This window comes from Nicotiana tabacum, chromosome 10 (genome assembly GCF_000715075.1).
Source record: "Nicotiana tabacum cultivar K326 chromosome 10, ASM71507v2, whole genome shotgun sequence".
Taxonomy (NCBI): Eukaryota; Viridiplantae; Streptophyta; class Magnoliopsida; order Solanales; family Solanaceae; genus Nicotiana; species Nicotiana tabacum.
The window spans coordinates 171,658,371-171,684,657 of record NC_134089.1 but is presented as its reverse complement, the minus strand read 5'-3'; the positions used below and the strand labels follow the sequence as shown (position 1 = coordinate 171,684,657).

The 26,287-nt window shown below is 36.5% G+C and overlaps 5 protein-coding genes across 8 annotated transcripts; 3 read left to right on the top strand and 2 right to left on the bottom strand.

Annotated features, from left to right (window-relative positions):
* The first annotated feature begins 3,867 nt into the window (after positions 1-3,867).
* On the top strand, positions 3,868-8,171 carry LOC107764796 (protein NDL1-like). Of its 2 annotated transcripts, none has more exons than XM_016583395.2 (11): positions 3,868-4,156; positions 5,524-5,623; positions 5,773-5,870; positions 5,995-6,083; positions 6,295-6,355; positions 6,442-6,528; positions 6,615-6,692; positions 6,782-6,838; positions 6,977-7,032; positions 7,129-7,264; positions 7,616-8,171. In XM_016583395.2, the coding sequence occupies exons 1-11, from the start codon at positions 4,088-4,090 to the stop codon at positions 7,850-7,852; spliced, it is 1,068 nt and encodes a 355-aa protein (XP_016438881.1). In that variant the 5' UTR covers positions 3,868-4,087; the 3' UTR covers positions 7,853-8,171. The 2 variants fall into 2 exon arrangements, with proteins under 2 accessions (XP_016438881.1, XP_016438882.1); XM_016583396.2 differs by having other exon boundaries at positions 3,879-4,156; positions 5,524-5,627.
* A 1,153-nt stretch (positions 8,172-9,324) lies between these two features.
* LOC107764795 (thiamine phosphate phosphatase-like protein) lies at positions 9,325-13,268 on the top strand. Of its 2 annotated transcripts, XM_016583392.2 has the most exons (5): positions 9,423-9,795; positions 10,166-10,287; positions 10,378-10,576; positions 11,374-11,679; positions 12,600-13,268. In XM_016583392.2, the coding sequence occupies exons 1-4, from the start codon at positions 9,460-9,462 to the stop codon at positions 11,635-11,637; spliced, it is 921 nt and encodes a 306-aa protein (XP_016438878.1). In that variant the 5' UTR covers positions 9,423-9,459; the 3' UTR covers positions 11,638-11,679; positions 12,600-13,268. The 2 variants fall into 2 exon arrangements, with proteins under 2 accessions (XP_016438877.1, XP_016438878.1); XM_016583391.2 differs by lacking the exon at positions 12,600-13,268 and having other exon boundaries at positions 9,325-9,795; positions 11,374-11,992.
* A 2,526-nt stretch (positions 13,269-15,794) lies between these two features.
* On the top strand, positions 15,795-18,407 carry LOC107782670 (mitochondrial carrier protein CoAc2-like). The gene is made up of 7 exons (XM_016603583.2): positions 15,795-16,231; positions 16,590-16,675; positions 16,765-16,972; positions 17,146-17,272; positions 17,349-17,533; positions 17,619-17,744; positions 18,002-18,407. Exons 1-7 carry the CDS (start codon positions 16,064-16,066, stop codon positions 18,137-18,139), a joined length of 1,038 nt encoding a protein of 345 aa, XP_016459069.1. The 5' UTR covers positions 15,795-16,063; the 3' UTR covers positions 18,140-18,407.
* Positions 18,408-18,723: 316 nt separating this feature from the next.
* On the bottom strand, positions 18,724-20,372 carry LOC107782664 (pentatricopeptide repeat-containing protein At2g15690, mitochondrial-like). The gene has a single exon (XM_016603569.2). The coding sequence runs from the start codon at positions 20,303-20,305 to the stop codon at positions 18,890-18,892; it is 1,416 nt and encodes a 471-aa protein (XP_016459055.1). The 5' UTR covers positions 20,306-20,372; the 3' UTR covers positions 18,724-18,889.
* Positions 20,373-21,434: 1,062 nt separating this feature from the next.
* On the bottom strand, positions 21,435-24,945 carry LOC107782675 (protein EFFECTOR OF TRANSCRIPTION 2). 2 transcript variants are annotated; one of them, XR_001647287.2, is made up of 4 exons: positions 24,670-24,945; positions 23,793-24,167; positions 22,085-23,258; positions 21,435-21,999 (listed from the first exon to the last, which is right to left on the bottom strand). XR_001647287.2 is itself a non-coding variant. In XM_016603594.2 (3 exons), exons 1-3 carry the CDS (start codon positions 24,757-24,759, stop codon positions 22,158-22,160), a joined length of 1,566 nt encoding a protein of 521 aa, XP_016459080.1. In that variant the 5' UTR covers positions 24,760-24,945; the 3' UTR covers positions 21,435-22,157. The 2 variants fall into 2 exon arrangements, 1 of the variants encoding a protein (XP_016459080.1); XM_016603594.2 differs by having other exon boundaries at positions 21,435-23,258.
* Positions 24,946-26,287: the final 1,342 nt, after the last annotated feature.

Sequence of the window (26,287 nt, the reverse complement as noted above, 5' to 3'; positions counted from 1 at the left end):
TCTTTATTATCCCACTTGCAATCCTCTTTTACCTGCCCGAGCTCGGCCTTGGTCACCAAACAAACATATCGAGACATGGGCTCGCATCGGCTAGGTGTCGATGCAGGTTTCTCGATTTTGAAATCGGACGTTATTTCATATGGCGGGGGAATGCACTCCTCAATACGAGGAGGCACTACCAGTTTACTCTTGGTCGATCGAGAAGATGAAGAAACTTTGTCTTTTTGGGAAATTGATTTAAAGGTTTTAGACATCGCAATGCGGAAGCTCCAAGAAAATGAAGAGTGTTGATAGTGAAGAGAAGGGAGAGTTCAAGGAAATTGAAAAAGGCTAATAAGACTATGAGAACAATATGAGAATATTTTGTAAGGTTGTGAAACTTGTCTATTTATAGAGGTCATTTAAGCATGCTGGGGAAGCCAAAAGGCCGACCGTCGGCCGCATCCAATTAATAATTTTGGGAATCGCACAAAAAGTAACTTTTCAGTCGCTTCAACCGCTCATGTTACGATATTGGCATCAGGACCAAGGCATCAAAGATTAATTCGTCAAAAATCATATAGGGCATCCTATAAGTCGAGTTCGAGCATAGTATCCACTCGATTACTAAGCCTAAGGGCTATCCAAGTTTGAGGAATTTCTCACTCAAAAACTATGAAAAGGCCTAAGGGTTATCCTTATTATAAGTTTGAGCAAATGCCGCTCGACTGCAAAAGCCCAAGGGCTACCCGAGTTGGAGAAATTTCTCACTCAGGGACTGCAAAAAAGATCTAAGGATTAACTTCATCTCGAGATCTTGCTCTCACCTAACCCGGGCTCGGGAATCATGATGTTCCGAGTTCACATTTAAGTTCAGCTCGAGGATTAACGAGAACCTCGAGGGGTATTATATTGATCCATTAAAAATCTAAGGGTTTATTATATCCTAAGCTCGGTATTTGGGCTAATCATTGAAATCATATAATCGAGTCTTTTACGAATAAAGATAGAATAAAATTCAACATGGACCGAAAGGGATACAAAAGGATCCTTTTACACTTCCAAGAAATGATTACAAAGTATAACTACGGCACCCACGAAGGATACTTACACAGGAACAAAGAAGCAAAAAACAAAAGCCAAATAACCTAATCCACTTTTACGACCACGACCTCAAGAGCATCATCTTCGAAATTCCTCTTCCAGGGGACACCGTTTATGATCTTTGGAAATATTTGTATAGGGCAGAAGGCCCTTGATAAATGTAATTATATCTCCAGCGGCCGAGATTGAGCAATCCGTTAAAGTTTCAAGCCACAATACATTAAGAAAGAGCAAGCAAAAGGAAAAAACCAAAAGGAGTTGCAAGATGCATGAGCAACAATTCAAGAATGTTCATCCTCGGAACTCTGTTCCGGTATGGGATGCAAAAGTTAGTAGATGATAGTCCCACCTCATTACATCGAAAGCAAAAGGACTGAAGCGCTACACCAGGTTGAAGTTAAGAGAGATGAGCAGCAACATAAAGTTCGCATATCTTCTGATTCGGGAAGGATTTGGTGCTCTTCTCTTGTTGTCTCGAGCCGAAGCTTTGAAAAAGGAAACCTTGGCGTAACTGGTAAAGTTGCTCCATGTGACCTTGTGGTCACAAATTTCAACTATAGAAATAGGTGATTAGAGGAAGAGGTAAAAAAAGGAGAGGACTAAAAGTAGATGAAGAAGGAATAAGTGTAGTTTTTATTCAGACAAGTAGCCTTTTATTTATAGAAAGTCGACGATTGGACCAGCAACGCAAGTGGCCGACAAAAGGTGAAATGTATTTGATGTTTTGGTGAAGCATGCTGACATGACATTTTCGATCACTTCAAGCGCCTACGTCACGAGCATGACGTCATCACGAGACATTCGGGAAAATCGAGGTTTAAATCGTTTCTTATCATCTTATTCTAATAAACGCGGGGACTATCTGTATACGGTAAAAATCGAAAAGCTCGATTTTGAGACTTGATTACACTCCGAGCCCGAGTTCGAGAAGCTCAAAGTAAGAATCAAGCCATACTCGGATAAGCGCACCTCGAGAAGCAAATCGGGGATCCGTCATGATCTGCCTCGAGGGTAGTACAATTTTGAGGACACTCAAGAAAGAGCGAAAATTTCTCAAGGACACGTGGATCAGGTTATAAATTATTGGATAAGATTTGTATGAAATAGTACAAGTCCATACTAGGATGTTATACAGTTGTACCAATAGGATTCTTTACCATAATTGGAAATGTACCATATTAGGATTTTTTCTTACTATATAAAGGGGACTCCAATCATTTGTAAGGATCATCTTATTCACTTGCAATAGAACATTACACTATGTTTTTCTTGTTTAATATGCTTAATAATTGTTCTTCAGTTTTATTGTCTTTACTTTGTTGTTCATACTTTATTGCTCTTAGCTCACCTCGAGGCCCTCGAGATAATCGAGCTTGAGATCCTCATTGCTCTAACAACACTGGTTTGGTTCATCAATTCTTCTTACTTAAACTTAATATTATTTGTACATTCACTAGTATTGGAATAAATTACATATCTTTAAAAGCACAAATCATATTTAATTGTTACTCACAATTTTTCTAGGTAAACATTATCATACTCCTAAATATTAGCAATTCATTTATAAAAGGAGATTTAGAGTATTTAATATCGTTTCATAAGTAGATACATATTTCAAATTAGGAAAAATGTAATCACCAAAATTTTAGGTAAGTTTGTCCTAAAAAATAAAATCCTAAATATTTGAAAAATAAAATAACTATTTTGTCTAATGTGAGGTTGATGTTTAAAGGGTAAAAAAGGCGAACGACATTTCGCTAAGGACATTCGTGCTTTTAATACAGTATATATATGATATAGTTTATAAAAGGTAAAATTTCAATAAATTTAAAGTCCTAAATATTAGGAATATGTACATAAACACATAATCCTAAACCCAAAAGAAGGTAAAAGTGCTTGAGATTTTTACCAATAAAATAAAATTTTCCTGAACCTAAAAGCAGGTGAAAGTGGACGAAAAGTTTACCTGAAATATTTATAAAGAATTATTTAAATTTTCACCTAACAAAATTATAAAAAATTAATCTTTTTCTTGTAAAGAACTAATGGGTTAATTTCCTTTGAAAAAGTATTCCTACACCTAAATTAAATTTTCATAACTTATAACAAAACAAATAACTCCTAAGCCTAAAAGGAACTGAAATTGCTCAAAACTTTTAGCTAGATTACCTAATTTATTAGAATTAATTATAGAAGTATATGATAAACAAAAGTACCCCAAGACGTAAAAGTGATTCAGAGTTGATGTAAACGACTATTTTGAAACACTTTACATATTATTTAGATTTTTCTTCTGCAAATTTATTATGTCACATATAGTTTAAATAAGGAAGAATCTAATATACAAAAGCTAATTGATCTCAAAATCCTAAATATTTAGAAAATATTAAATAATTATTCATTATACTAATATTAGAGAAATAAATAAATAATTATTTTGTTTAATGTGAAATTTAATTTTAAAAGATAAAAAAAGGTAACGATATATTCATTACGAGCTTTCGTACTTTTAATAATATAAATATAAATAGGTAATGAAATTAATATATGGAACAAAAGCATTAACAAAAAAAGAAAAAAACGAGCACAACGACGTAATATGAAGTAGTCCGCAATAAGGTGGCATATGCGCATATATAGAGAAAGGAATTTGGTAATGCCAAGCTGTCGGTCGTAAACTGCGGTTAAAATATGACCACAGTCAATGGTTAAGGCCTGAGAGGCGTCGGTGGAGGTTAAGTTAAGCCACTGATTGAAAATCTTCAGAAATAAAAATGAACCGTCGGATAAATAAATATGGGGAAACCAAAATAAGGAAAGTGGAGAGAGGAGAGAGAGCAAAAGAGAAGAGTAGAGAAGAAAAGGATTGAAGAGAGAAAGAATCGCTTGTTGTATAAGGAATACCCATTTTTACATATATGCGTTGAAAGAGAGAAAGAGTTCAAGAAAAGTGAGGCTTCTTGGGCTTTTCTTTTAACCTTCAAACGCAGATAAGCTGGGTGTAATGGCAGATTCTAATTCAAGTGCCGATTCTGTTGCCATTGACGTTGAGACCATTTATCTCGGCGGAAAGGTTTTATTTTTTCCTTCATTTTTACCCTTTGACCCCTACGACTACGATATATCTGTCTGCCTTATGCATTGGCTTATTTAAATTTCTCTGTGAACGAGCATTGTGCTGTTTTTCTTCTTTGAAATCATTTATGGGCATTGATAATGCCTTTTGGCTTTTCATATGTGCAATTTTCCATTTTATTTTTGCAAAGACAACTTTTTTAAATGTTGTTTAATGTAGATTATTGGATTTTGATACGTCGATATAAAATGTGCAATGTTTCTGGTACAAGAAGCTTAACGCTTGAAGTATCCGTCACATGTGGAGATTCTCTATTCTCTGCGGTGAATTTTTTTGTTTGACCGCTGCATTTATTTCTTATCAGGCTCATAAAACACACCAATTATTTTTTGTTTTTCCATTTTCCCCCTTTTCCCCCTATTCGGTTAGCCACTGAGGGCTGAATAGTTTGTATTGGTGGTGAAGGGACGTGAGTAATTGAATTCCTTAAATAAAAGTTTTAGAGCCATTATCATTTCCTTGGTTACAGAAGAGCGCAAAAGAATTGGATTTTGAATGGTATTCATCTTCTTGTCTTGTGTTAATTGTTGCAGGCTCATTCTACAATTGCCAATTAGCTTTTTCTTCTGACTGTTTAGCTGTATTGATTGCTTATAATTTCATTCCTCTGTTGGAGATCAAATGGAGTGTTTTTGAATAATGTTGATGACTCCAGGATACTCGTTTAGTGCTTTTTTTTGGGTTTTATGTGAGTGTTAGATTGTATCTTTTCAATCCTCTGTTTTTTTTACTTCTACTTCTTGTATTCAATTGGTTGAGACTTACCTATCATCTTGTAGTGACATTTGTGACTCCGGTCACTTGCAAACACAGCTTGCCTTTTACTTTGTCTATCCATTTTATTATTTATGTAACGACTCATGTTGCGTAACATATGAGTCTATTTTTCTCTTCTTTGTTGTTGTCTTTGATTCCATCCTTTTCTTCTTATCTCCCTTCAAGAGCTGGTAATAATCCAAAATCTTTTTTTTCCTTGTTTGACGTTATCGTTTAATGTATAGTGAGCCGATCACATAGGTACGCTCATTCCACATAGTTAAGGGGGAAATTACTTTAAAAATAGGATAGAAAGCTTTGTGGGTTGGGGGGGGGGACAGTGTCTTTTACTCGAGGTGAGTGATATTGTATTAGAAAAGTGATTTAAATAAAGCAAACTCATTCTGGTTTACAAAATCATAGTACAGATTAATAGAGCTTTTCCTGCTAACTATAAACTTGGAGAAATTAGTATTCTGTAAATAATGGATGTCTATGGATATTTGTTATCTTGATTTATCGAACTTAAATAAAGAAACACTATTCAGGAGCACGTCGTACGGACTAGCTGTGGCCCTGTGTCTGTTATAGTTTATGGAGACCAAGAGAAGCCAGCACTGATAACATATCCAGATTTAGCTCTAAATCGTAAGTGAGTAGTTTGCGTTCTTGAGTTCCATATCTACCATTTTCAGTATTCTATTCATGTGCTTTGAGGTCGTTTATATATCATTGCTTGTTTGTTGATCTTTGTCCGCGGGCTTATGCTGTTTTGCTTTCAAACATGCATTTTGCAGATATGTCATGTTTCCAGGGATTATTCTTCTGTCCGGAAGCAGCTTCATTGCTGCTCCATAACTTTTGCATTTACCACATAAGTCCTCCGGGGCATGAGGTTCGTGAATTAGCCAGCCTGTTTTCTTTCATGCAATCTTACTGGGTTTTTGGCTCCGTTTATCAAGTTCTATTAGAAACAATTCAACTTATCTCTATTACTCACACCACAAGAGTTCTCGCAGTTGGGAGCTGCAGCAATTTGTCCAGAGGATCCTGCACCTTCAGTAGATGATTTGGCTGATCAGATAGTCGAGGTTCTTAACTATTTTGGGTAATTCTCGAGCTTTATTTACTCTATATATTTTACTCATGATTATACAAAGACTGAAAAAGCTGTTTCCTTTCTTTTAGTAACTTGTTTGAACTTTGAAACCTGTTTTCTGCTTTTTGTGAACCCTTTCTTGATAACTTCTGTATAAGCAATGAATCATCTGGGAAAAAAGAGGAAATTTTTTTAAGCTATATATTCTTGCTGTTTTCAGGCTGCGGTCAGTTATGTGTATGGGAGTAACGGCTGGTGCTTATATACTCACGTTATTCGCGGTAAGTTTCTTCCTGAAAAATGCCCATGGGATACTCCTCTTAGTGGTGCGATCATATATTTCACTAACATGTATTTTAAATTGCAGATAAAACATAGGGAGCGTGTTCTTGGTTTGATTCTTGTTTCCCCTCTGTGCAGAGCACCTTCTTGGAGTGAATGGTTTTATAATAAGGTACCATTTCGTATCTTTCTTTTACCTTTTTCTCAAGTGAGAAGAAAATATGCTCTATGGAATTTGAGATAATTGTTAATCCGCAGGTCATGTCGAATTTACTTTACTTCTATGGAATGTGTAGTCTGCTGAAAGACTTTTTACTATACCGTTACTTCAGCAAGGTACCTGTTGTGTCCTATTTTTTTCCTTCATGTCTATTGTTTTTTCTGACTGATCAGATTGAATAAGGAGGTTGCTTTAATTGTATCAGGAGGTCCGTGGCAGCGCAGAAGTTCCAGAATCAGATATAGCTCAAGCATGCAGAAGAGTAAGTGCCTTTTCTCTGGTAGTTATTTGCAGAAGTTCGTCAATTTGATTGTTCTTCTACTTTTTTGTTTGATTATTGGTTTGCAGATATTAATTTTTGTCAAACTCTTGTATTTGTTTTTAAAAAATATATTTTCAGTTGCTAGATGAGAGGCAGAGCATAAACATTTTACGGTTTCTTCAAGCTATTGACGGGTAGGAAGCTTGATCTCACTGCATATAAAATATAGATAGCAATGTGTTGCTTTCACAAAATTAGACCTCGCTAAGCTTGGTTTTGTGAATGAGCAGGAGACCCGATATCACACAAGGATTGAAAAAGCTACAATGTCGAACTCTCATCTTTGTCGGGGATAGTTCTCCTTTCCATTCCGATTCTCTCCACATGACCGCCAAGTTGGACAGAAGATTCAGTGCCTTAGTGGAGGTATGCTTTCAGTTTAATGTGTAATGACACACTATTTCCATGTAGTGGTATTCCTTTTCAGGTTAAAAGTTATATAGGATTAGGCCGGTTGGGCAAGAAGCTGTTTGTAGTATACCTGAATAAAATGATGTGTGCACGTTCATATAAGCTTCCGAAATATCCTGATTGAAGTTATGTGTACTTATTTAAATGCTCTACTATTTTAAATGTTGATGTATTAGTTGGCATTATGCATTGGATCTTGTGTAGAGTTGTAGATCCTATGTGTAATAGTACTTTGAGTGAATGCTCAATTAATATAGGGAATGGTGTTGTTCACGAAAGATATGGGGTTGTGATTGGATTTTGCAGGTACAGGATTGTGGATCAATGGTGACAGAAGAGCAGCCACATGCAATGCTGATACCAATGGAGTATTTCCTCATGGGATATGGACTCTACAGACCAAACCAGCTTAGTGGCAGCCCAAGGAGTCCTCTAACTCCATCTTGTATAGCTCCCGAGCTTCTCTCTCCAGAGAGCATGGGCTTAAAACTGAAACCTATCAAGACCCGGATTGAATCCAAGGTCCCGGGTACACGCCGATAATTCTGGATTCAGTTCAATTTAACTCGTGTATATTGAAAGTCCCTATAAGTTTAATTGTTCATGTTGGGTTTTTTGTTTTTGGGGCTTTTGCTGTAATTGGAAGGTGAGAAGGGTAGGTATATACATATATATGAGGTGTAGATAGGAAGTTGAAATTCTTTAATGGACATAGGGAGGGGATTCATTCATTTGTAGGCAGAGAAAGGACATTAATCATGTTCCCACTTTCAGTTGTATTTGTAAACCGGAAAAGAGACGTTTATTTATGAACATGACAAGTGGTGAATAAGACAGCAATTGAGCTGGTCGTTATTAATTATTGTAGATTTTAATTTCATAAATGTATATCCTCCCAACTCCACACTTCGGCCAAGGCTGAAAACATAAATTACTCCCACCATCTTCAGTTGACGTGGCAAAGTTTGAATGGAATGGTATTTAAGAAAGTAACGAAGACTTCGAAAATTGTTGTTTAAGTTTACAGGTGAGTATACTCCTTTTGAAAAGCCAAAATGTAAAAAAGACATAATGTAACTCTAATTTTAGGTTTAGTCAATTAAGGATTTGACTTGCGTATAGGATAATGGTGTTTGTGAGAGTCTCAGACGCAATTAGTGTGGATTTAAACTTCACCACTCGCGCTTTCTCTTCTATGTCTGTTGTCTCTCCCTTTAAATTAAAATAAATAAACAAAAATAATGCATTCATTATCGTGGATAAGTATCATGTTTGCTACGCTTATCAAATCTAGAAAAATATGGATTAAAAATGTGGCTCACTACTGCACATGCACAAAAAAATTGCCTTTTTTAAAAAAATGTGTATCACAATGAATTTCATGACAACAAGGTTTCTTAACCTTTTCTTATCATCGTGGATAGGCAGGACATGGCACGACTTAGTATTTATGAGGACATGACCCTTGACAGGGAATTGTGGATCGAGCATTAAAGTTGTAGGTTAGGGGGAAGTTTGTGAATATTACTACAGCGCACTAGAGGGAGACCAGCCATTTAAGAGTTAGACTTACGATGCTACTGATCAGCTACTGATGCAGGGCTGTATCTGTTGGATATTAGTATACCTTACATCTTTTTCGTATTTCCTATATTTCTTATATTGTTGTTATTTTGTTATTTTATGTTATGTATTTTATGTTATTTACTATGAGTCTATTGATAGTACTAATATATTGTCTCTTGTTGCTCTCTTGAGCCGAGAGTCTCCTGGAAATAGCCTCTCTGCCCCTCGGGTAGGGGTAAGGTCTGCGTGCATATTACCCTCTCCAGACCCCACTTGTGGGATTATACTAGGATGTTGTTGTTGTTGTTTTTAGTTACGACTCAATCATGCTTTATCTGTATGGCTGTATCTTACTACTAATGCATGACCCAAAAAAAAAAGGAGATTACTTTGTATAAGTTGTCAAATGAAAAGAACTTAAGAGGAACAATTTCAATTTACCAACAAAGAAAAAGATATGAATTGTCCGAACTTAGATAATCAGAACTAAAAAGAAAGTTGGAACATATTTGTGTTAATAAAGAAGTTCCTAGAATAACAAATGTGCATGGCTAATGGCTATTCACTCTTTTTAAGCCAGCTAGATGTCTATGAATTTTGTTTTGAGAACTTCCGGGTTGGCACGGAATCCAATTGCCAGATCTGGGCTAACCACAAACTTTATGGGCCATCCAATCGGCCCGATTTATAGAGTCCGCGTTGCTGCTGCTTCAGAACAACTCTGTGGTTCCCGGCAGCTTACAACCGCTTGTTTGATCGCCGGGAAATCACTGAACATGGCGGGGGCAAAGACCGTGATCATATTCGATTTTGATCGGACCCTGATTGATGATGACAGCGATAGATGGGTCGTGGAGAATATGGGTCTGACCTATTTGTTCAACCAGCTCCGTCCAACTTTACCTTGGAATGCTCTCATGGTTACTGCTTTTCCCTCACTCTAATCTCAATATTACTTTTGCGTTTTACTTTGATCGGTCATTTCTCTTTCCTTTGTTTATGTTTTGCTCCCCTCTTCATTGTTAATTTTGGTTTTTCTCTTTTATTTTGAACATAATGCGGACCTAATGATACGATACAATCAACCTAAACTTTGAAAAAGTAGCACTTTTTTTAAGCTTGGCCAAACAGGCTATATGTGGAAGAAAGCAGGATTTTGTTTTTCTATTTGGGTGAAGCAAGCTGTAAATAGTTAAGGTACATTAATGAGGTTTACATTTGGCTGGGTTGGTACTACTATTTTCTATTATAAGTATTAGTTTTAAACTGTGTAGTGTGACTGGTTTGTAGGATAGGATGATGGAGGAGCTACATTCTCAAGGTAAAACAGTTGAACAGATAGCTGAATGTTTGAAGCACGTTCCGTTGCATCCTCAGACAATTTCAGCAATAGAATCAGCTCACGCTCTTGGGTATGTATTTCTAAATTGTCGTCTTTTATTGTTGTATTGAAACTTCGATGACTTGTTGCTTTTGCTAATGCACGGTTGTGGTTATTTCAGATGTGACTTAAAAGTACTTAGCGATGCCAATCAGTTTTACATCGAGACTATATTGAAACATCACGGATTATACAGATGTTTCTCGGAGATCATTACAAACCCAACTATGGTAGATGCAGAAGGTAGACTGAGGATCTTCCCTTACCATGAGTTGGCTTCATTTCATGGTTGTAATCTATGCCCTCCCAACTTGTGCAAGGTATCCTGACATTAATTCTGTCATGTGGCGCAACTTAACACAATTAGTGATCCAAATTCTGAGTTTGTAATGTTGTGGTTCCCGTAAATTCATACCGGATGTATTTTTGCAGCATCTAGATCAATCATCAAAACCTTGCAACTGCCAAGCGGAATGCATTTGTTTCACTTTTTGCTTTTTTGAGTTTTACCTTCATAGCAGTTAACAACTTATAGCTGTCGTGATCACGATTTGCTATTTTGTTCTTGTCATTGGTACATTATGTTTTTCCTTCAATATTGTATATTCATTCATGTGTAATCAGTCTTAAAGTTTTGTGCTCGGCCATTAGCATGTGATCCTGTGAACAGAGAAATTTTATTCTTATAACGTGTATTGATATTGTAAAACAATTATGCTTCAAGTTCTGATAAAGATTTATGTCATGCATAATTTTTTTCTGCTTGGCTGTATCTCTATGAGTGATTACATTTGTAGCAGGCTTGATGCTGCAGACATTGTATGCACTTTGATTAGCTGTCTTGAAGGTTAAATTAATAGTGAAAGTGGCTTCTTAATAATACCTTATAGGTTTGAATTCAAGTTCATGACTACAAAGCTTTCAGGTGTTTTTGGGTTCTGTCTTTTGTTTCCCTACTCTGTAAACAAGGTCTTTTGAGATGCTTCAAAAGTGATTTAATGACACATCTTGATCGTTACTTGTGTTGCGTCTTTGATGTGACTCTTACCATTTTGACCCAGTAATGCATTGGCTACAAGTAGCAGTTATTTAAAATGTCAGCTTTACTTTTGTGTAGGGTCTTGTTATTGAGCAGATCCAAGCTTCCATGTCTGATAAAAGGAAATCAAGATTCATATATCTTGGAGACGGGAGAGGTGATTACTGCCCAACCTTGAAGCTTGATAGAGGAGACCATGTGATGCCAAGGAAGGGCTTTCCGTTGTGGGATCGCTTGCTAAGTAATCCAAGTCTTTTGAAAGCAGATTGTCATGAATGGAGCAATGGGGAAGAACTAGCAAGCATCCTACTTCAGCTTGTTGAAAAAGTCTGCGAGGAATAGAACATAGAAATTCTTGATAAACAGTCTATTGAAACTGTCAAGGTATATCTCTCTTCTGCACCAATTTCCTAATGAATTCTATTATTGAGGCCAGCCGGTCTGATTGTGCACTCAGGACTTACCGATCATGTTCATAGATTTCTCTCTACTGGTTAAATGTCATCATACTGTGCTTAATCATAGCAAATTGGTATCCATTTATTTCAGCTTTAGATCGGTTAGGCGACTTCTTTAAGTACACAATGTAACAAAACCTATAATAGGTGGTTTTGGTCTATAAGCATTGTGCTTAAAGGCTCAGGTTGGTGTTGGTGCTTCAGACTGGAAGATAAACCATTTAGCTACCTTTCATTTATTTCATCTGCTACTGACTGGCATAATGGTTTACCGAATTTTATTAAATTATCAACATCATATATATAGTTTTCGGTACCAAAGAAGATGCATTATTTGCTTTTCGTGGTCAGCGTTGAGCAGCTGCCAGCCACTGCCCATTCTAGCCGCTTTCCTATTCATGTGAACACTTGGCTGCCCGCCGTCAAAAATTAAAAACTCATACTATATGTTTGACCTACCTTTAGTCTCGACTCTCGAATTAAAAATATTCAAGTCTATTTTTCCAACCAAACGCTGTAACAGCTTTAGTTTGGGTAGAAAATGAAATGTTAAAGTGATAGAGAAGAAAAAGGAGTGAAAAGAATGCACAAAAGATAAAAACCATTGAATTTGACTTAAAACCGTGATCCATTTGTTTGTTTGTTGGTTATACTTATTTCCGGAAACAATATGGAATTTTTACCTCCTATAGCAAAGGTTGATACCTTATTTATTTTAAATAAATACCCTTTTAAAAAATTATATTCCATAGCTACCTTTTGATTTTTATAGTCAAATATCTATTTATCTACTACACTTAAGCCATAAAATACACTTTATATTATTTTTCTCTCTCATTCTTTCAGATTTTTCTCCACCCTCTCTCTCTCACAACGCCAGTTCTCACACCCAGAAGATTGAAACAGAATCCGCCATGGAAGAAATCGAATAAGCACCAAAAAGTTCTTCGCTATTTCCCGTTTTCCCCCAATCTCAAATAGTTGCACCGCCCAAACATCCCATTCCTCCCTTCTTTGAGATATTCCATTTTGTCTTTTTCTTTCTTTCTTTCGTTTTATTCTTTTCCCCAACTTTTCTTTCTGTCAAGGCTTTGATAGCCGCGATTTTCTATGTCAAGAGTCAAGATCAAGATGAAGATTTAGTGGTTGAAGAGTCTGTTTAGAAATCAATGTCATATGTTTCGTATCAATGTCGAAATCTGACATAGGGTAAATTGGGGCTGACAATGGAGGTTCGAAATCTGTTGCCGACGAGATGACATTAGGGTTATTCTTGAACAAAGACGACGAAGTTTGGGGCTGAGCAACTTGGAGAGTCTGCTACCTTTTTTTTCGTGGTATTTCAATGTATCTCGTGTATTTTATTGTATTCATTGTCTTTTATTCTATTGTATTTCAATGTATCTCGCTATATTCCATGTATTTCATTGTATTCACTGTCTCGCTGTATTCCATGAATGTATTCATATGTTTTTTTAATTAATATAATTTATTCATATGTTTTTTTTAATTAATATAATTTATATATTTTATATATTCAGGTTTATAATTGTGTTTATTGAGTTATATTAGGAGTCTATTGTGTTAATTGATTCACTTCCCGTTTAAAAACAGCTGAATAGATCATGAATTGCGCTATTTACGTTACTGTATTCACAAATACATATTGTGAATACAGTCGAATACAATAAGCTGTCTAGCTGTAATCCCCTGTTTCACGTCGTGAATACAGTCAAATACAATAATCTATCTAGCTGTAATCCCCTGTTTTACGCCGAGAAATGCTACTGTATTCATGAATACAGTAGCTTAAATACATCGAATGCACCCTAGAAAAACCTGAAAACATAACTATAGGAAGTAATATAGTAAATGGTAGCTACAACTAGCTAATAACCATTAAAACATAGTGGTTTCTGAAAGTTTCTCAAATAATATAGTCAAATTCCAGAAACACAAACTTAAATCAAAATTCATTAAAACCAAAAAAAACTAGAATGGGGAGAAATTCAAAAATAGCCAGATTTACAACTGGTCGATCAAAAATAGCCCAGTTTCAAAAGTAATCGAAATTTAGCCACTTTTCATGTTTGATAAATCTGAGCGAAAACACTGTTCAAAACCCAAAAAATACGCCAGTATATTATGCTGGAGTTCCAGCATAAGTATACTTGAACTCCAGCATATTATACTGGAGTTCCAAGATAAGTATGTTGGAACTCCAGCATAATATGATGGAGTTCGAGCATAAGTACACTAGAACTCCAGCATAATATACTGGAGCCAGCAAAGTATACCGGTCCAGCATAATATGCTGGAGTTTATACACAGGTGCACCGAACTCCAGTATATTATGCTGGACAGGTCTCTGTTGCAGCAAAATAGTGGCTATTTTTTATTGACTTGGTAAACGCTGGCTATTTTTGAATGATCAGTCCGAAAACTGGCTATATCATGCTATTTTTACACCAGAATGCTATATGACTATTAGTGGGCCCAACTCTAATCCTTTTTTTCTTTAAGGTCTCATTTGTTTTCTTTAAGATTAAGACGTCTGAATCTGAATACACATCTGAATATCAAGATGTGTATTAAGATTAAGACATCCGAATCTGAATACACATCTGAATATATTAAGATGTGTATTAAGATCTGAATACTAAAAATTAAGACTGTTTGATTTTTAACATCTGAATGCATAAAATTTATCTTTATTTGAAAAAAAATAAACATAAAATTCAAATGAAATACTAACTAATCTAATATTCTATCAATAAAATATATAGTTTTTAAAAATATGATAGTTATTGGTGGTGATGGCTAACGGGTAAATGTCGACTAGAGGCGGTGGTTGGTGGTAGTTTGGTTGATGATGGTTGTTCATGCTAGTAGCTAGTAGTGATTGGTAGTGGTGGCAATTGCGATTGAGGATGATGGTGGTGGGTGGTGTTAGTTAATCATGGCGGGCGGTGGGTTATGATTGAGGAGGGTAGTGGTAGGTTATAATGATGGGCGATGTCCGTTGTGGTTGTTAATGGTGATGGAGTGGTTGGTTGTGGTAGTTGAGGTGGATAAGTATTGACTGTGGGTGAGAATGATGGTGGTCGGAGTGGTGGGGATGGTGGATGGTGATGGTCGATAATGGTGACGACTATGATTGAGGATGATGGTGGTGGTGGTTGAGTATGATGGTAGTGGTAGTAGTGGTGGTGGTGGTAGCGTGGCGGTAGTTGATAATGGTAGGTAGTGGCGGTAGTTAATAATAAATATGTGGTAGCATCTTAATGAAATTAAGTCTTTGTTATAGATCTTAATCATACAGACCTATTCAGACCCATTAAATGGTTGTGAAGTAAAAAAAACAAACACACTTAATGATTAAGATCTGAATAATTAAGATTCAGACTTTAAAAACAAACACACTTAACGTTTGAGATCTGAATGATTAAGATTCAGACCTCCATTAAGTGCAAACAAATGAGGCCTAAAGTATCTTTCTTTTAAAAAAAAATGTTACTGTATTACATTAAGGATCACCAAAAAAAGAATGGAGAAATGATAACAATGAGATTTGAACTCACGCCTATTTAAGAGACACTATTTGCTCAACATTTTAGCTAATGTAACCTTTGTTATTGGACGATGTATGAGGACAAAAGCCATTTTTTGCCCAGGTAAACAATGAGAATATTATCTACAAACTACAAGTTTCACCTTTAATTTTATAGTTTCACCTTTAATTTTATAATAACACTCTTGCATCAAATTAGTGCTGTCACATTAAAATTCGCCATCGCCAACTTATTCATGCCTTGAGCTCCAATAATTTTGATGATTCTTTTCTTTTTTCAGATATTAAAAAATCTTACTGCTAAACTAAAGTTGGACCAAGTTCCAATCAGTGTTATATATATATATATATATATATATAATCTAAAATCGAACGACATCTTTTTTTTCCCTCGACGCAACGTATATTCTCATCCATAATATAAAAATGCACGGGTGGTTTCTCCTTGAATTCAAGTTTAGTCAACCATGTTTGTTTGGCCAAAAAATTAACATAACTGGAAACGTCAATGTACATATTATAAACAGACCGCAACTCTCATTACCTGTCCAAAATTCCCCAAAGATTCTGTCATTGGTTAGTTTTCCAAACGACCCAGAAACTGTCGCCACTAGTTTTCGTAGCTACTACGAAAGCTAGAAAGAGTCAATTAACGTTTTCGATCTGTAAATTAGAGTGCTGATAGAGAGACCCATTATTTGTGTCCGCCTCTCTCCCATATTTCAGTCAGTTTCTTCGAATGACAAAGCAGAGGGATGAAAATGAAAAGGAGGAGAGGGTTGTGTTAATGGATGGGGTTTTAGAGGGGATGCCCCTCTTTGCAAAAGAATTAATAGCTGGGGGTGTGGCTGGTGGATTTGCTAAGACTGCTGTTGCCCCTCTTGAGCTTATCAAGATCTTATTTCAGGTGCTCCCTTCTTTCTTTATTCTTCTCTTTTTCTGCTTAAATTCATTATCCCTGCGGGAAGTTCTCAGCTTTTCTCCAGTGGTTTGTTTCCAAAAAAAATAAAATATTGGCCTTTCTGGTTAATGGCTTAATGGAGCATTACTGAATTTGGTTTGTCAAGATAATGATGCTAATCTTGGGTTGATGCACTGACAATGTAGAATGATAAACAAACTTAAGAGAACTAATTACACTGACTGCTATTGACACAAGTGCTAAAGTGTGTTACTGGAAAAAAATGACCTTTCTTTATGCTCTTGGTAGAACTCAAAATTTCCTGGAAGATCAAATTCTTACCCTTAAATTTTCTTCTTCATAGACCAGACAAGCTGAATTTCGGAGTTTGGGGCTGTCCGGATCCTTTACAAAGATTGCTAAGACAGAAGGAGCTCTCGGATTTTTCAGGTGCAGAATCCACAATTACTGCTTTCACAATTGAGAGCTATATATTTCATCTTAAATTCACATGTTTTGTTGGTGGAACTCTTCTCCAGGGGAAATGGAGCTAGTGTTGTTCGCATTGTGCCTTATGCTGCTTTGCATTTCATGGCCTATGAGGAGTACCGCCGCTGGATTATACAGAGTATTCCTGGAGTTGGGAGAGGTCCGGTTCTAGATCTTGTAGCAGGATCGTTTGCTGGTGGGACTGCTGTACTTTTTACCTATCCACTTGATTTAGTTCGAACTAAATTGGCTTACCAGGTAAGAGAATACGAGATGTTCTTTCGTTTCCATTCATCTGAAATCAATATTGTCCAGAGATCCACAACTTGATCAAATTGAGCTTTTCCCGAGCTGGATTATGTTCGTCCTAGGGATATGAGTTGAATTCGTACTACTGTTCCATGAGCAATTTTTTGCTTATGATCGTCTAGGTTGTTGGATCCCAGAAGTTGAATGTACAAGGGCCTGCTACAGGTGAACAGTTTTACAAAGGGATACGGGACTGCTTCTCAAAGACATACAAGAAAGCTGGAATAAGAGGGCTGTACCGTGGTGTTGGTATTGCCTTACAATACTTCTGATTAGGCCTTTTTTGTCAAGTTTTGTCAGTCTAATAACCATGTTGTGTTTGCAGCACCATCACTCTATGGAATCTTCCCATATGCGGGGCTAAAATTTTACTTCTATGAGAAAATGAAAAGCCATGTCCCTCAGGAGCGAAGGAAGTCTATCGCAGTAAAACTAGCATGTGGATCTGTTGCAGGACTACTAGGTCAGACTTTCACTTATCCCCTAGATGTAGTGAGAAGGCAGATGCAGGTAATATACTGAGACAGCAAAGGCAAACAAGTTTTTTTTGCCACCAACTTGCTGTTGGAATGACAAAGAGGAGACAATATTTCAGGTACAACGACTCTCCGCATCTAGCAGCAGCCATGAAATGAAAGGAACGCTTGATACTCTTGTTATGATTGTACAAAGACATGGATGGAAGCAACTATTTTCTGGGTTGAGCCTCAATTATTTGAAGGTAATGCAATATCTACTCCTTAAAGTACAGAATTTCTACATGTAATAATGGAGGGTATGCTGGACATTTTAAGGTATAGAAGTGAAAATAAATGAAACTTATGATTGGTTAAGGTTCAACAGAAGGTATAAGAAGGGTCTCAGCCTATTTTTCCAGGAAAAATGCGAGTTGCTAGACCCAAAAGTGGGTAATATTGTTCGTTTCCTATATTTTAATATCTATTACTGGCTCTGATCAATGTGCTTTCTGAAATTAAGGTTGTACCATCCGTGGCAATTGGATTTACTGTTTATGATTTGATGAAATCATACCTGAGAGTACCATCAAGAGATGAAGCTGTTGTAGAAGTTGTTACCAGCCGCAGAAATAGTAAACCATCATCCCTGCACTCTTAACAAAATCTTCTCAGGCTCAGAATTGGACTTCTAAGTTTGTACATCCATTCTTTTAAGAACAACACAAGCATAAATGTTCTTTGAATAAGTAGTTGACTCATCAAGCAATTAGATGAGACTGCTGCTCATTGCATCTATAACTAGGTAGGATCCTTTCTGTATATAGACACAATTACATTGCAAATGTGTGGATGAAGCTTGACTTCTTGTAAATGAAAGCTCTCATCCCATCATGTTATACAACTGGTAACTCTTTTCTTGGACTGCTCCTTTCCATTGCTCAGTGTCATCATGGAGTGATTTGCAGTTCCTTTAGTTCTACATCAGTATGACATGAACTAGTCAACAGTAGCATAGCTCTATGTGCTGGACCGGCTAAGTGCGAATATCAAACTTCGATAATCCTCAAATTCTTTCTGTAGCAAATCTGAGTCCATAAAATATTAATAGATGCCATTGTTCAATATTCAACTCTTGTTGCATGTTCCATTGTTCATCCAGGAGGTCTATTAGATCTTGTTAATAGTAGAAACTGATAAGATGGTTCTAGTCTTCTAGATGTACCAATAACAAGAACTGGAAAATTTGGGGAAATTTTAATTGTTTTCTATTGCAAAATATTCATATAACTAATGTACAATGTGATATCATCCTATAAACATGATTACAAAGATGCATTGCACCAAGTAAATTTACATGTAAATTCTAGAGTAAAAATGCAGTAATAGCTTCAATCTAGACTAATAGACTTCACCAATAGTCATTGCAGGAGCATTTACCGTCTCTGAAATGATGAAACCGCTTGTTATCTCTGACAATCAACTCTCTCCCAACAATCTTTGACATGATCTTAATTGCATTGTGACAGTCACCACATATCCGTAGGTTTTTGATGATCCTAAGAGTTGTTCTTGCCGGAGTACTAATTAAACCATATGCAATAGCCAATCTCTCACTATGATACATCAGTGCTTGCTCCTTAGCCGCCTCATCAATATCATGAAGCACATACCTTGTGTCTGGTACATAACCTGCATCCCTCATTTGCCCGCTCAAGCCTTTCAATTTCTCATATGCATCTGCCCTGTGTTGAATTGTGCTCTTGAACTCGTTAACTCTATCCTTACCCTCAAGCATATTAAACTGAGAATGCCTCTTCTGAAATGGTGCAAGGGGCTTATCAGCCATATTTCTGGAAGAATCTAGCCTAATGAGTAGCTCCTCAGCTCGATCTTCAAGTTCGATATCCCCATGAATTCGTGCAAAATTTATGATGGACTGCCATACTTCTTTTGTAGGCTCAATAGGCATGTCTTCAACAAACTCTAGAGCTTCGTTTAAATGCCCAGATTTGCCCAAAACATCAATAATCCCTAAATAGTGCTCAATTTCGGGAACAATGCCATACTCATTCTTCATCAGCTCAAAATACACAAAACCTTGTTTGACAGCCCCCTTACTTGCACAAGCGGAAAGAACCGCAGAAAAAGTGTCCCCATTGAGCTCCAACACCCTAAGTTTTCTCATATGCTCAAACAAATGCAAACCACTTTCCCCATCGCCACTTTCTGCATACCCACTAATCATCAAGTGCCATAACTCCAACTTCTTTTCACGCATTTTATCAAACACTTTTCTGGCGTTCCTCATGCTCCCGCTCTTAACGTACATTTCCACCAACCTACCATTCAATTCAACATTGTTACTCCAGGGCGAACGTATTAAGAGCTCGTGCACCTTCTCCCCAACGTCCAAAGACGCAAGCTTAGTACAGTAGCTCAACAATGCCTCAAAAACACGAAAGTCAGCGCCAACGCCTTGCGTAACGTACTGGATTACTTCTTCAAACTTACCTTCATTGCACAGAGTCATCAAGTTAACATCATCTGCTGAGATGAGGCTCACTGTTAAGGGTTTAGCTTCTTTTTGAATGGTAGTAGTGGTTTTTTTGTAATCTGGCTTGTTGTTCCGGCGAGGTCTTGACTGTGGAGAGTAGCGGCTGGTGTTACGGCCAGAGTGCTGTGGTGGGGAAGCGGTGGCGCTGGGTTCGTGTGGGGCAGCGTAGAGGGGTTGAAAATGGAGTGTAGAAGGTGGAAGACGGAATTTTAGGAGAGTGTTAGGGGAAAAGATGGAGTTAGCCGTTCCGGAAAATGAGGAGGACGCCATTGGAGAGGGGTTTGCCAATTCCCACAGATTTATCTGAAAGGGCCTAAGAGAAGCTTTGGAACGGTGCCGTCTGGTTTAGCACGTCTTAAAGAGTAAATATCTTCCTATCCAGTTCCGGTTATTTCCTGCCCTTTTTTTTTTTTTTTAATTTAATTTAATTTTTTTATTTAGAGCCATCAGTAAAACATCAGCACCAAAAATTTAGCATTTATCCTTTGACATAAGGTATAAAAAATGGAACTACTTTGTCGTTAAAAAAATAACAAAATGGAATAATACCGAGTAAGTCAAAGGTTTGACATCTTTAGGAGAATAAATAAAAAAGAACCAAAGGAAAACTTTGAGCTTTGATCAAATTTAATTTTAATTTGGACATGGAATTGGAGGCTACAAGTTATTGGGACTTTGGAATTTCTGGTTCTTGTTAAGTTTATTTTTAGCTTACCAACTCTAAGTATTTTGCGTATGGAAATTTATCATTACACATTTTCTAATATGAGATTATCAAACAGTGAAATAGTAAATATTCAACCTTAATTATTCATGTCTCAAGACAAAAGTTCACAAAAGGAACCAGAATGAAGTGCTGTGGCACTGTATACTTCTGTTAGATTATACAAGACATCAATCCAGCCTGAGTTTTCATCTCGAAGAATACAAATCAGCAACCTTACGCTGTACTATAAGACCAACTCATCTTCAGAACAGCAAAGCCACACAGCAAACAACCTTTGTAAATATACTCACACTTGTTTGTCAGAAGATTAGGACCAAAATCCAAATTACAACTACGCCTCACTACCAGCGACAACTCAGGCGGAGTTGGTCCAAAATCTAAATTGAATGACAAATTTAAAGATTTGCTGTTCGCACAGATTCTGGTACCACCCAATATGCTGCATATGGTTGAAATTTGTCTTTATCCTAGAAATGCATAACAATTGAATTTGTTTTAAGGATACATGATTTACTTAGCACAAACTAAGAGAAAATGTGAATTGATACTGAAATTAACTGCAAATATAAATAAAGTAAACCAAATAAAATGTATAGCTTTGATCCTTGAGCTGGGTTCCCCTCGAATCAAATGAATATTTCGCCGGAAAGTATGAATAAAGTAACAGAAATATTGAGAGCTTAAGAGAATAAGAATATATTGCTTTTATGTAATGTGTATATGATGATGTTTTACAAATGATCAGACCCCTTTATATAGTAGGGTAGTCTAGACCCCTTTATATAGTAGGGTAGTCTTGCTGTTGATATAAGTCTAAATACAGTAAGAAATCTCACGATTGGCTAATTAATCGGGCTCTTCTTGATATGTGCCGGGATTTGCGCCGTGATCTTTGCCCGATTGCGGATATTTTGTCTTTCCGTTATTCGACCCCGTAAGCTTCCCTCGAACTCCAACTTATTTGGTCTTGATCTTGGTCGGTCTCGCTTTTGGTCGGTCTCGATCTTAACCGGTCTCAGGGTTTCGAGCTTGACAACCTAACTCTGCACCATATGAATCGAAGTTGATCCTCGACTTATCATGTTCCAGCCTCGATCAGTCGCACAGAAAGGGCAAGCCCGATTTTGACCGTATACATGCTGCCAACACCTTCCGGCCTTCAAATGGTAACCTTTTCTCTTTTAATAACTACTCTATACGGGGCAACTTGCGTATACCTCGACTAATCCATGGGTACCTGCATCCTCCCATCAGTACATTTACAGAGCAATTCTGTCCAACAAGGCTCAAACAGATGAGAAGATATCTCTAAGATATTTTACCTCTACTGAGATTTGAAACCTAGTCTTCGATGAAACTACATCATGCATGTCGTGGAGGGCTTATTTCAGCTCTTCATGACTTTGTGCTGCCAACATCTTTTAGTACCTTCCGAAGGTTTCCTTCTGCAAAAAGAACCATTACGCAATGTTGTCCACAAGTTGGAGAACGGCTAACTGATGGAATGTCTACATTATAATGCTTTTTCCCACTGCTACTTTTGGCAGCTGTACCTGCAAATACGCTTGGTATTTCTGCACCTAGTTGCTTAGAAATGGGTTCTTTAACCCTCATACCCTTGTGTTCTTCACACCGTTTTCTTCCTGCTACAGGTTGCCTGGTGCAGAAACTACCATCGGTTAAATGAACTCCACATATGACACTGTGGTTCTGGTTGATAAGAGGACAGCTGGAGAAATCTTGAGGGTGCTGTGTATCAGCCCTACGGGATAACATCTGATGACAATCATTACTAGAATAAGTCCTGTATTCCAGTAAAGACTGGCCATTTTTGTCTGTCACTGGCTGAGAAATGCAGCCTCGATTTCTCCTTCCCTTGTGCTCCAAGCATCTTTTATTTCTCTGGAATGGTTTTCTTGCACAAGGAGCACCACCATCCAAGATAAACCCACAAATTGGAGCATTTTCCTCGCCTCTACTTGCGCAAGGTCTTGTGCTCTCATTTATCACAGATGAATTTCCTTCTGCAATCAACTTGGAATTTACACCATTTACCTTCATTCCCTTGTGCTCAGCACATCGTTTATTTCCCGTTATTGGAGGCCTCATACAAACAGATCCATGACCCAAAGCTACACCACAAGTAGTATTTGGATCACCATTTACACCGGAACTTAGTGAAACTATTCTTGGCTTTGATCGACCAAATTTGAAGATTTGGGGAAGGAAATAAGTGCTTTTGAAACTATCATGAAAATCAGATCCGTTCTCCAACAAAAGGGGCTTGCAAGGTTTGATTCTGACACCTTTTTGTTTCTCAAGGGACAATTGAAGCTTCCTGACAAAAGCAGGAAGACGAGTTGCTCTTGAAATGCCATCAAGTTTGTGGAGAACATCATTGTGGCGACGTAAGCCATTACTGCCTTTATTCCAAGCATAGTCAAATCTGTCGAGCAGCTGGGATTCAGTTTTCTCAGCGTCTTTGTTGTCATTCATCTGTTAAATATTAGGAAACATTACCAAAATCCATTAGTAACTAAGGTATTTTTTGGTATAAGTCAATAGAGCATGTAATTACTTTCAATCTTTAACATGCTTAACTAAGCAAACAAATGGCTGGCAGACAGCTCACAATGATTCTTCAAAGAATGAACAAAAGTGAAATGCTGAAAGCAAAAACTCAACTTGGTCTATTAGTGTTGTGGTCTAGAGCTTAGTAAGATAACCTCATAATAGTAAATTCCCAAAAGATTACAGAGAAAAACTTGGAGAGCTTTAATCTGAATGCCAAATAGACTGACAACATGCAACTTCTAGTTGAAATTTTCCCAAGGAAAGGTAAGCGCAGCATTAAAATATCTACCTTCACATTAATTCCTCAAAACAAAGAAAAGAAACTATCTTCACTTGTTATTTGAATGAATGAGCGGAGCAACACCCTGATGCATTTCTATATCTTGAGGAGGAAATTACAAATTAACAACATTTGCAAGTGGCTTAAAGTTGTAGATAGGAGAAATATGTACTTACAGGTGCCCACCTATAAACGATAGAGAAGCCTCTTGAGAATGCTTCTGTAAACAATCCTGCTCTCTTTGAAGCAGATACATTTACTTGGTCGTGCAGTGCACTATTGGAGCAGCCATTCTCTAAATGAGCACCTTCACGGCCATACCGCTGTAGCCTAGTCCTAACATTGTCAGATTTTCCAACATATACAGGAACAATATAATCAGGGTCAAGTCTGCTCGCCTCTCGCCCAGCTTGGTGTCGTGTCACAGCTACTCCCAGCTCATAAACTCCAGAGCAGGAGGTGCAGTTTGGCAGGTTCTGAGTCCTATATTTCTCTGCTCCTCCTTCTTTCCCCAGTAAATAATCCGTCCAATCATTAGGCCCAATTAGAATCTGGCCATAAACACTAACAATGAATAAGAATGAGCCAATCAGAAGAACTAGAGTTAAGTTGCTAATATAACTCCCTACAATTCTGGAGCTTTATCACATATTCTCCGACAAGATAGATATTTGGAGAAACCCCAAATTTATTTGTTTATCTTCTGTGATGGGCTATTCCTTGCAAATATGCTTGAAGAAGATGACTTATGTGGCCGATTGGTTGTCATTCTCAACATCAAATTCTGTGATGAAGTTGAAGCTAAGAATGGAAATTTCTCTTCTTACTAGTCAAAAGTTGTTTGGCCTTTACTACAGCTCTAGTATATTAGATTTTTCTTTCCTTTTCTAAATCATGATTTACCTAATCAGCAAAAACTGCACGGCTACTCCAATCCAAACAACTAGAGACAGCTCTAGATCTGAATCTAAGCAACAAAAGCTGACCTTTAAGTCTGAAAGCTAGCGAAACGTGCAATTATGGGAACAAAAAGGGGAGAAGTTTTGATGGAACCTTCCAATCGGAGAAAGCAGAGTCGTGCTTTGTGCGCTTACAGTCTTCTCTTTTCAGCCGAACGGTGATGGATCTGTGAGTATCTCCCATTGAGCTAGCTAGCTAGCCTTTGCTCCGAGTTGTACATAGGACCGTTGCCTCCACCTTTATTTAAAAGTGCAGCGCCGTGCCGTTATTCACCCTCAAAAACCAACAAGAAAAAACCAAAATTATAAAGAAAGAAAATAATTACTACTATCAATGACTCACAAATTTATTCCTAGCCAGATTGTGTAAAATCTCACCTTAAGAACGAGTCCGTCAAGTATTTGTAACTAGTATATTCCTACTAGTATTAGTACCCGCGCTGATGCGCGAACACTAATCATGTCAAATATTTAAGTTATTTGGATTGTATGTAACTAATCTTAAAATTTACACTTTCTCAATAAATATAGATAATAATTGGATATTAACTACATGAAAAAAATTAACCATTTCTTCTATTTTTCTTTTTTGGTATCATTCTTGCCGGTGTCATTGGATCCTAAAAATAGTCAGAAAGCAAAATAATAACTCATATTTATGGCAAAACAATCAAATGTTGAGACAATGAATGACTATTTGGATAAGACTTAACTCTTTTACTACTACTTGAACTCTTATTTGGTATGTTGATATCTCTTAAAAAATATTTCTTTCTTAAAATTTAAGTTTTTAAAACATTATTTTTCAATAATAATTATTTTTATAATAATGTAATTGAAAATATTATTCTTAATTCAGAACTCATTTTAGTTGGCTATCTAAAAATATAAAAAATTCTTTAGCTAGTGAATTGTTTTTACTCCATTTTGATATTTGATATTAACTATGTTAAATATATGAGTTATTTGAATTATATGTAAATAACCTTAATATTTAAACCTTCTAAATAATTATAGATAATCGTCATATATTAATTAAGAAATACTACATGAAAAAAGACTAATATTTTCTCAATTCTCGTGATGATAATTTTATTTTTGCATTATTCCCATAGGTGTCATTGGAACCTAAAAATAGCCACAAAGTGAAATAATAACTCATATTTATGGTAAAGCACAAAGGTTGACACGATATAAACGATTCTTTGATTATGACGTGACTCTTATACTACGACTTGAACTCTTATTTGGTATGATTTTATCTTTCAAAAAATATTTCTATTTTGAAATTTCAATTTCTAAAATTTTATATATATTATAATAATGATTATCTTTATAATGATGCAAGTGAAGATATTATCCTTAATTATAAATTCACTTTAATCGGCTATCTAAAAAATTTATCCTTAATTTAAAATTCACTTTAATCGGCTATCTAAAAATTTAAATGAATCTTTGGCCGGATTTATTTCAGTATGACTCCACTTTAAGTTTATCGATATCTCTAGCCCCAGATTTGAATTTTTAATACCCTATATATACAAAAATTTTGTTCTTTGAATCATTAAATATTAAGTGATTATTATTATAAAACATTGCATATATTGCCTTAAAATTGTCAGGTAGTTTATTTTTTGACACCATACTTGGCTTAACCTCAATGCAAACTATTCAAATTCAAATTCGAATATCATATCAGTTTGTTAGTAATA

What these genes read in the sequence shown, in the direction of transcription:
- LOC107782675 (XM_016603594.2), bottom strand. Translation starts at nt 24,759, where the DNA reads ATGGGAGATACTCACAGATCCATCACCGTTCGGCTGAAAAGAGAAGAC. An exon ending in CTGCTTTCTCCGATTGGAAG is followed by an intron (nt 24,168 to 24,669) that starts GTTCCATCAAAA and finishes GTTTATGGCCAG; the next exon opens with ATTCTAATTGGGCCTAATGA. An exon ending in TCGTTTATAGGTGGGCACCT is followed by an intron (nt 23,259 to 23,792) that starts GTAAGTACATAT and finishes AATATTTAACAG; the next exon opens with ATGAATGACAACAAAGACGC.
- LOC107782664 (XM_016603569.2), bottom strand. Translation starts at nt 20,305, where the DNA reads ATGGCGTCCTCCTCATTTTCCGGAACGGCTAACTCCATCTTTTCCCCT.
- LOC107782670 (XM_016603583.2), top strand. Translation starts at nt 16,064, where the DNA reads ATGACAAAGCAGAGGGATGAAAATGAAAAGGAGGAGAGGGTTGTGTTA. An exon ending in GAACTAAATTGGCTTACCAG is followed by an intron (nt 16,973 to 17,145) that starts GTAAGAGAATAC and finishes ATGATCGTCTAG; the next exon opens with GTTGTTGGATCCCAGAAGTT. An exon ending in TAGTGAGAAGGCAGATGCAG is followed by an intron (nt 17,534 to 17,618) that starts GTAATATACTGA and finishes ACAATATTTCAG; the next exon opens with GTACAACGACTCTCCGCATC.
- LOC107764796 (XM_016583395.2), top strand. Translation starts at nt 4,088, where the DNA reads ATGGCAGATTCTAATTCAAGTGCCGATTCTGTTGCCATTGACGTTGAG. An exon ending in TAAGTCCTCCGGGGCATGAG is followed by an intron (nt 5,871 to 5,994) that starts GTTCGTGAATTA and finishes GAGTTCTCGCAG; the next exon opens with TTGGGAGCTGCAGCAATTTG. An exon ending in GAGGTTCTTAACTATTTTGG is followed by an intron (nt 6,084 to 6,294) that starts GTAATTCTCGAG and finishes TGCTGTTTTCAG; the next exon opens with GCTGCGGTCAGTTATGTGTA.
- LOC107764795 (XM_016583392.2), top strand. Translation starts at nt 9,460, where the DNA reads ATGTCTATGAATTTTGTTTTGAGAACTTCCGGGTTGGCACGGAATCCA. An exon ending in GAATCAGCTCACGCTCTTGG is followed by an intron (nt 10,288 to 10,377) that starts GTATGTATTTCT and finishes TGGTTATTTCAG; the next exon opens with ATGTGACTTAAAAGTACTTA. An exon ending in GCCCTCCCAACTTGTGCAAG is followed by an intron (nt 10,577 to 11,373) that starts GTATCCTGACAT and finishes ACTTTTGTGTAG; the next exon opens with GGTCTTGTTATTGAGCAGAT.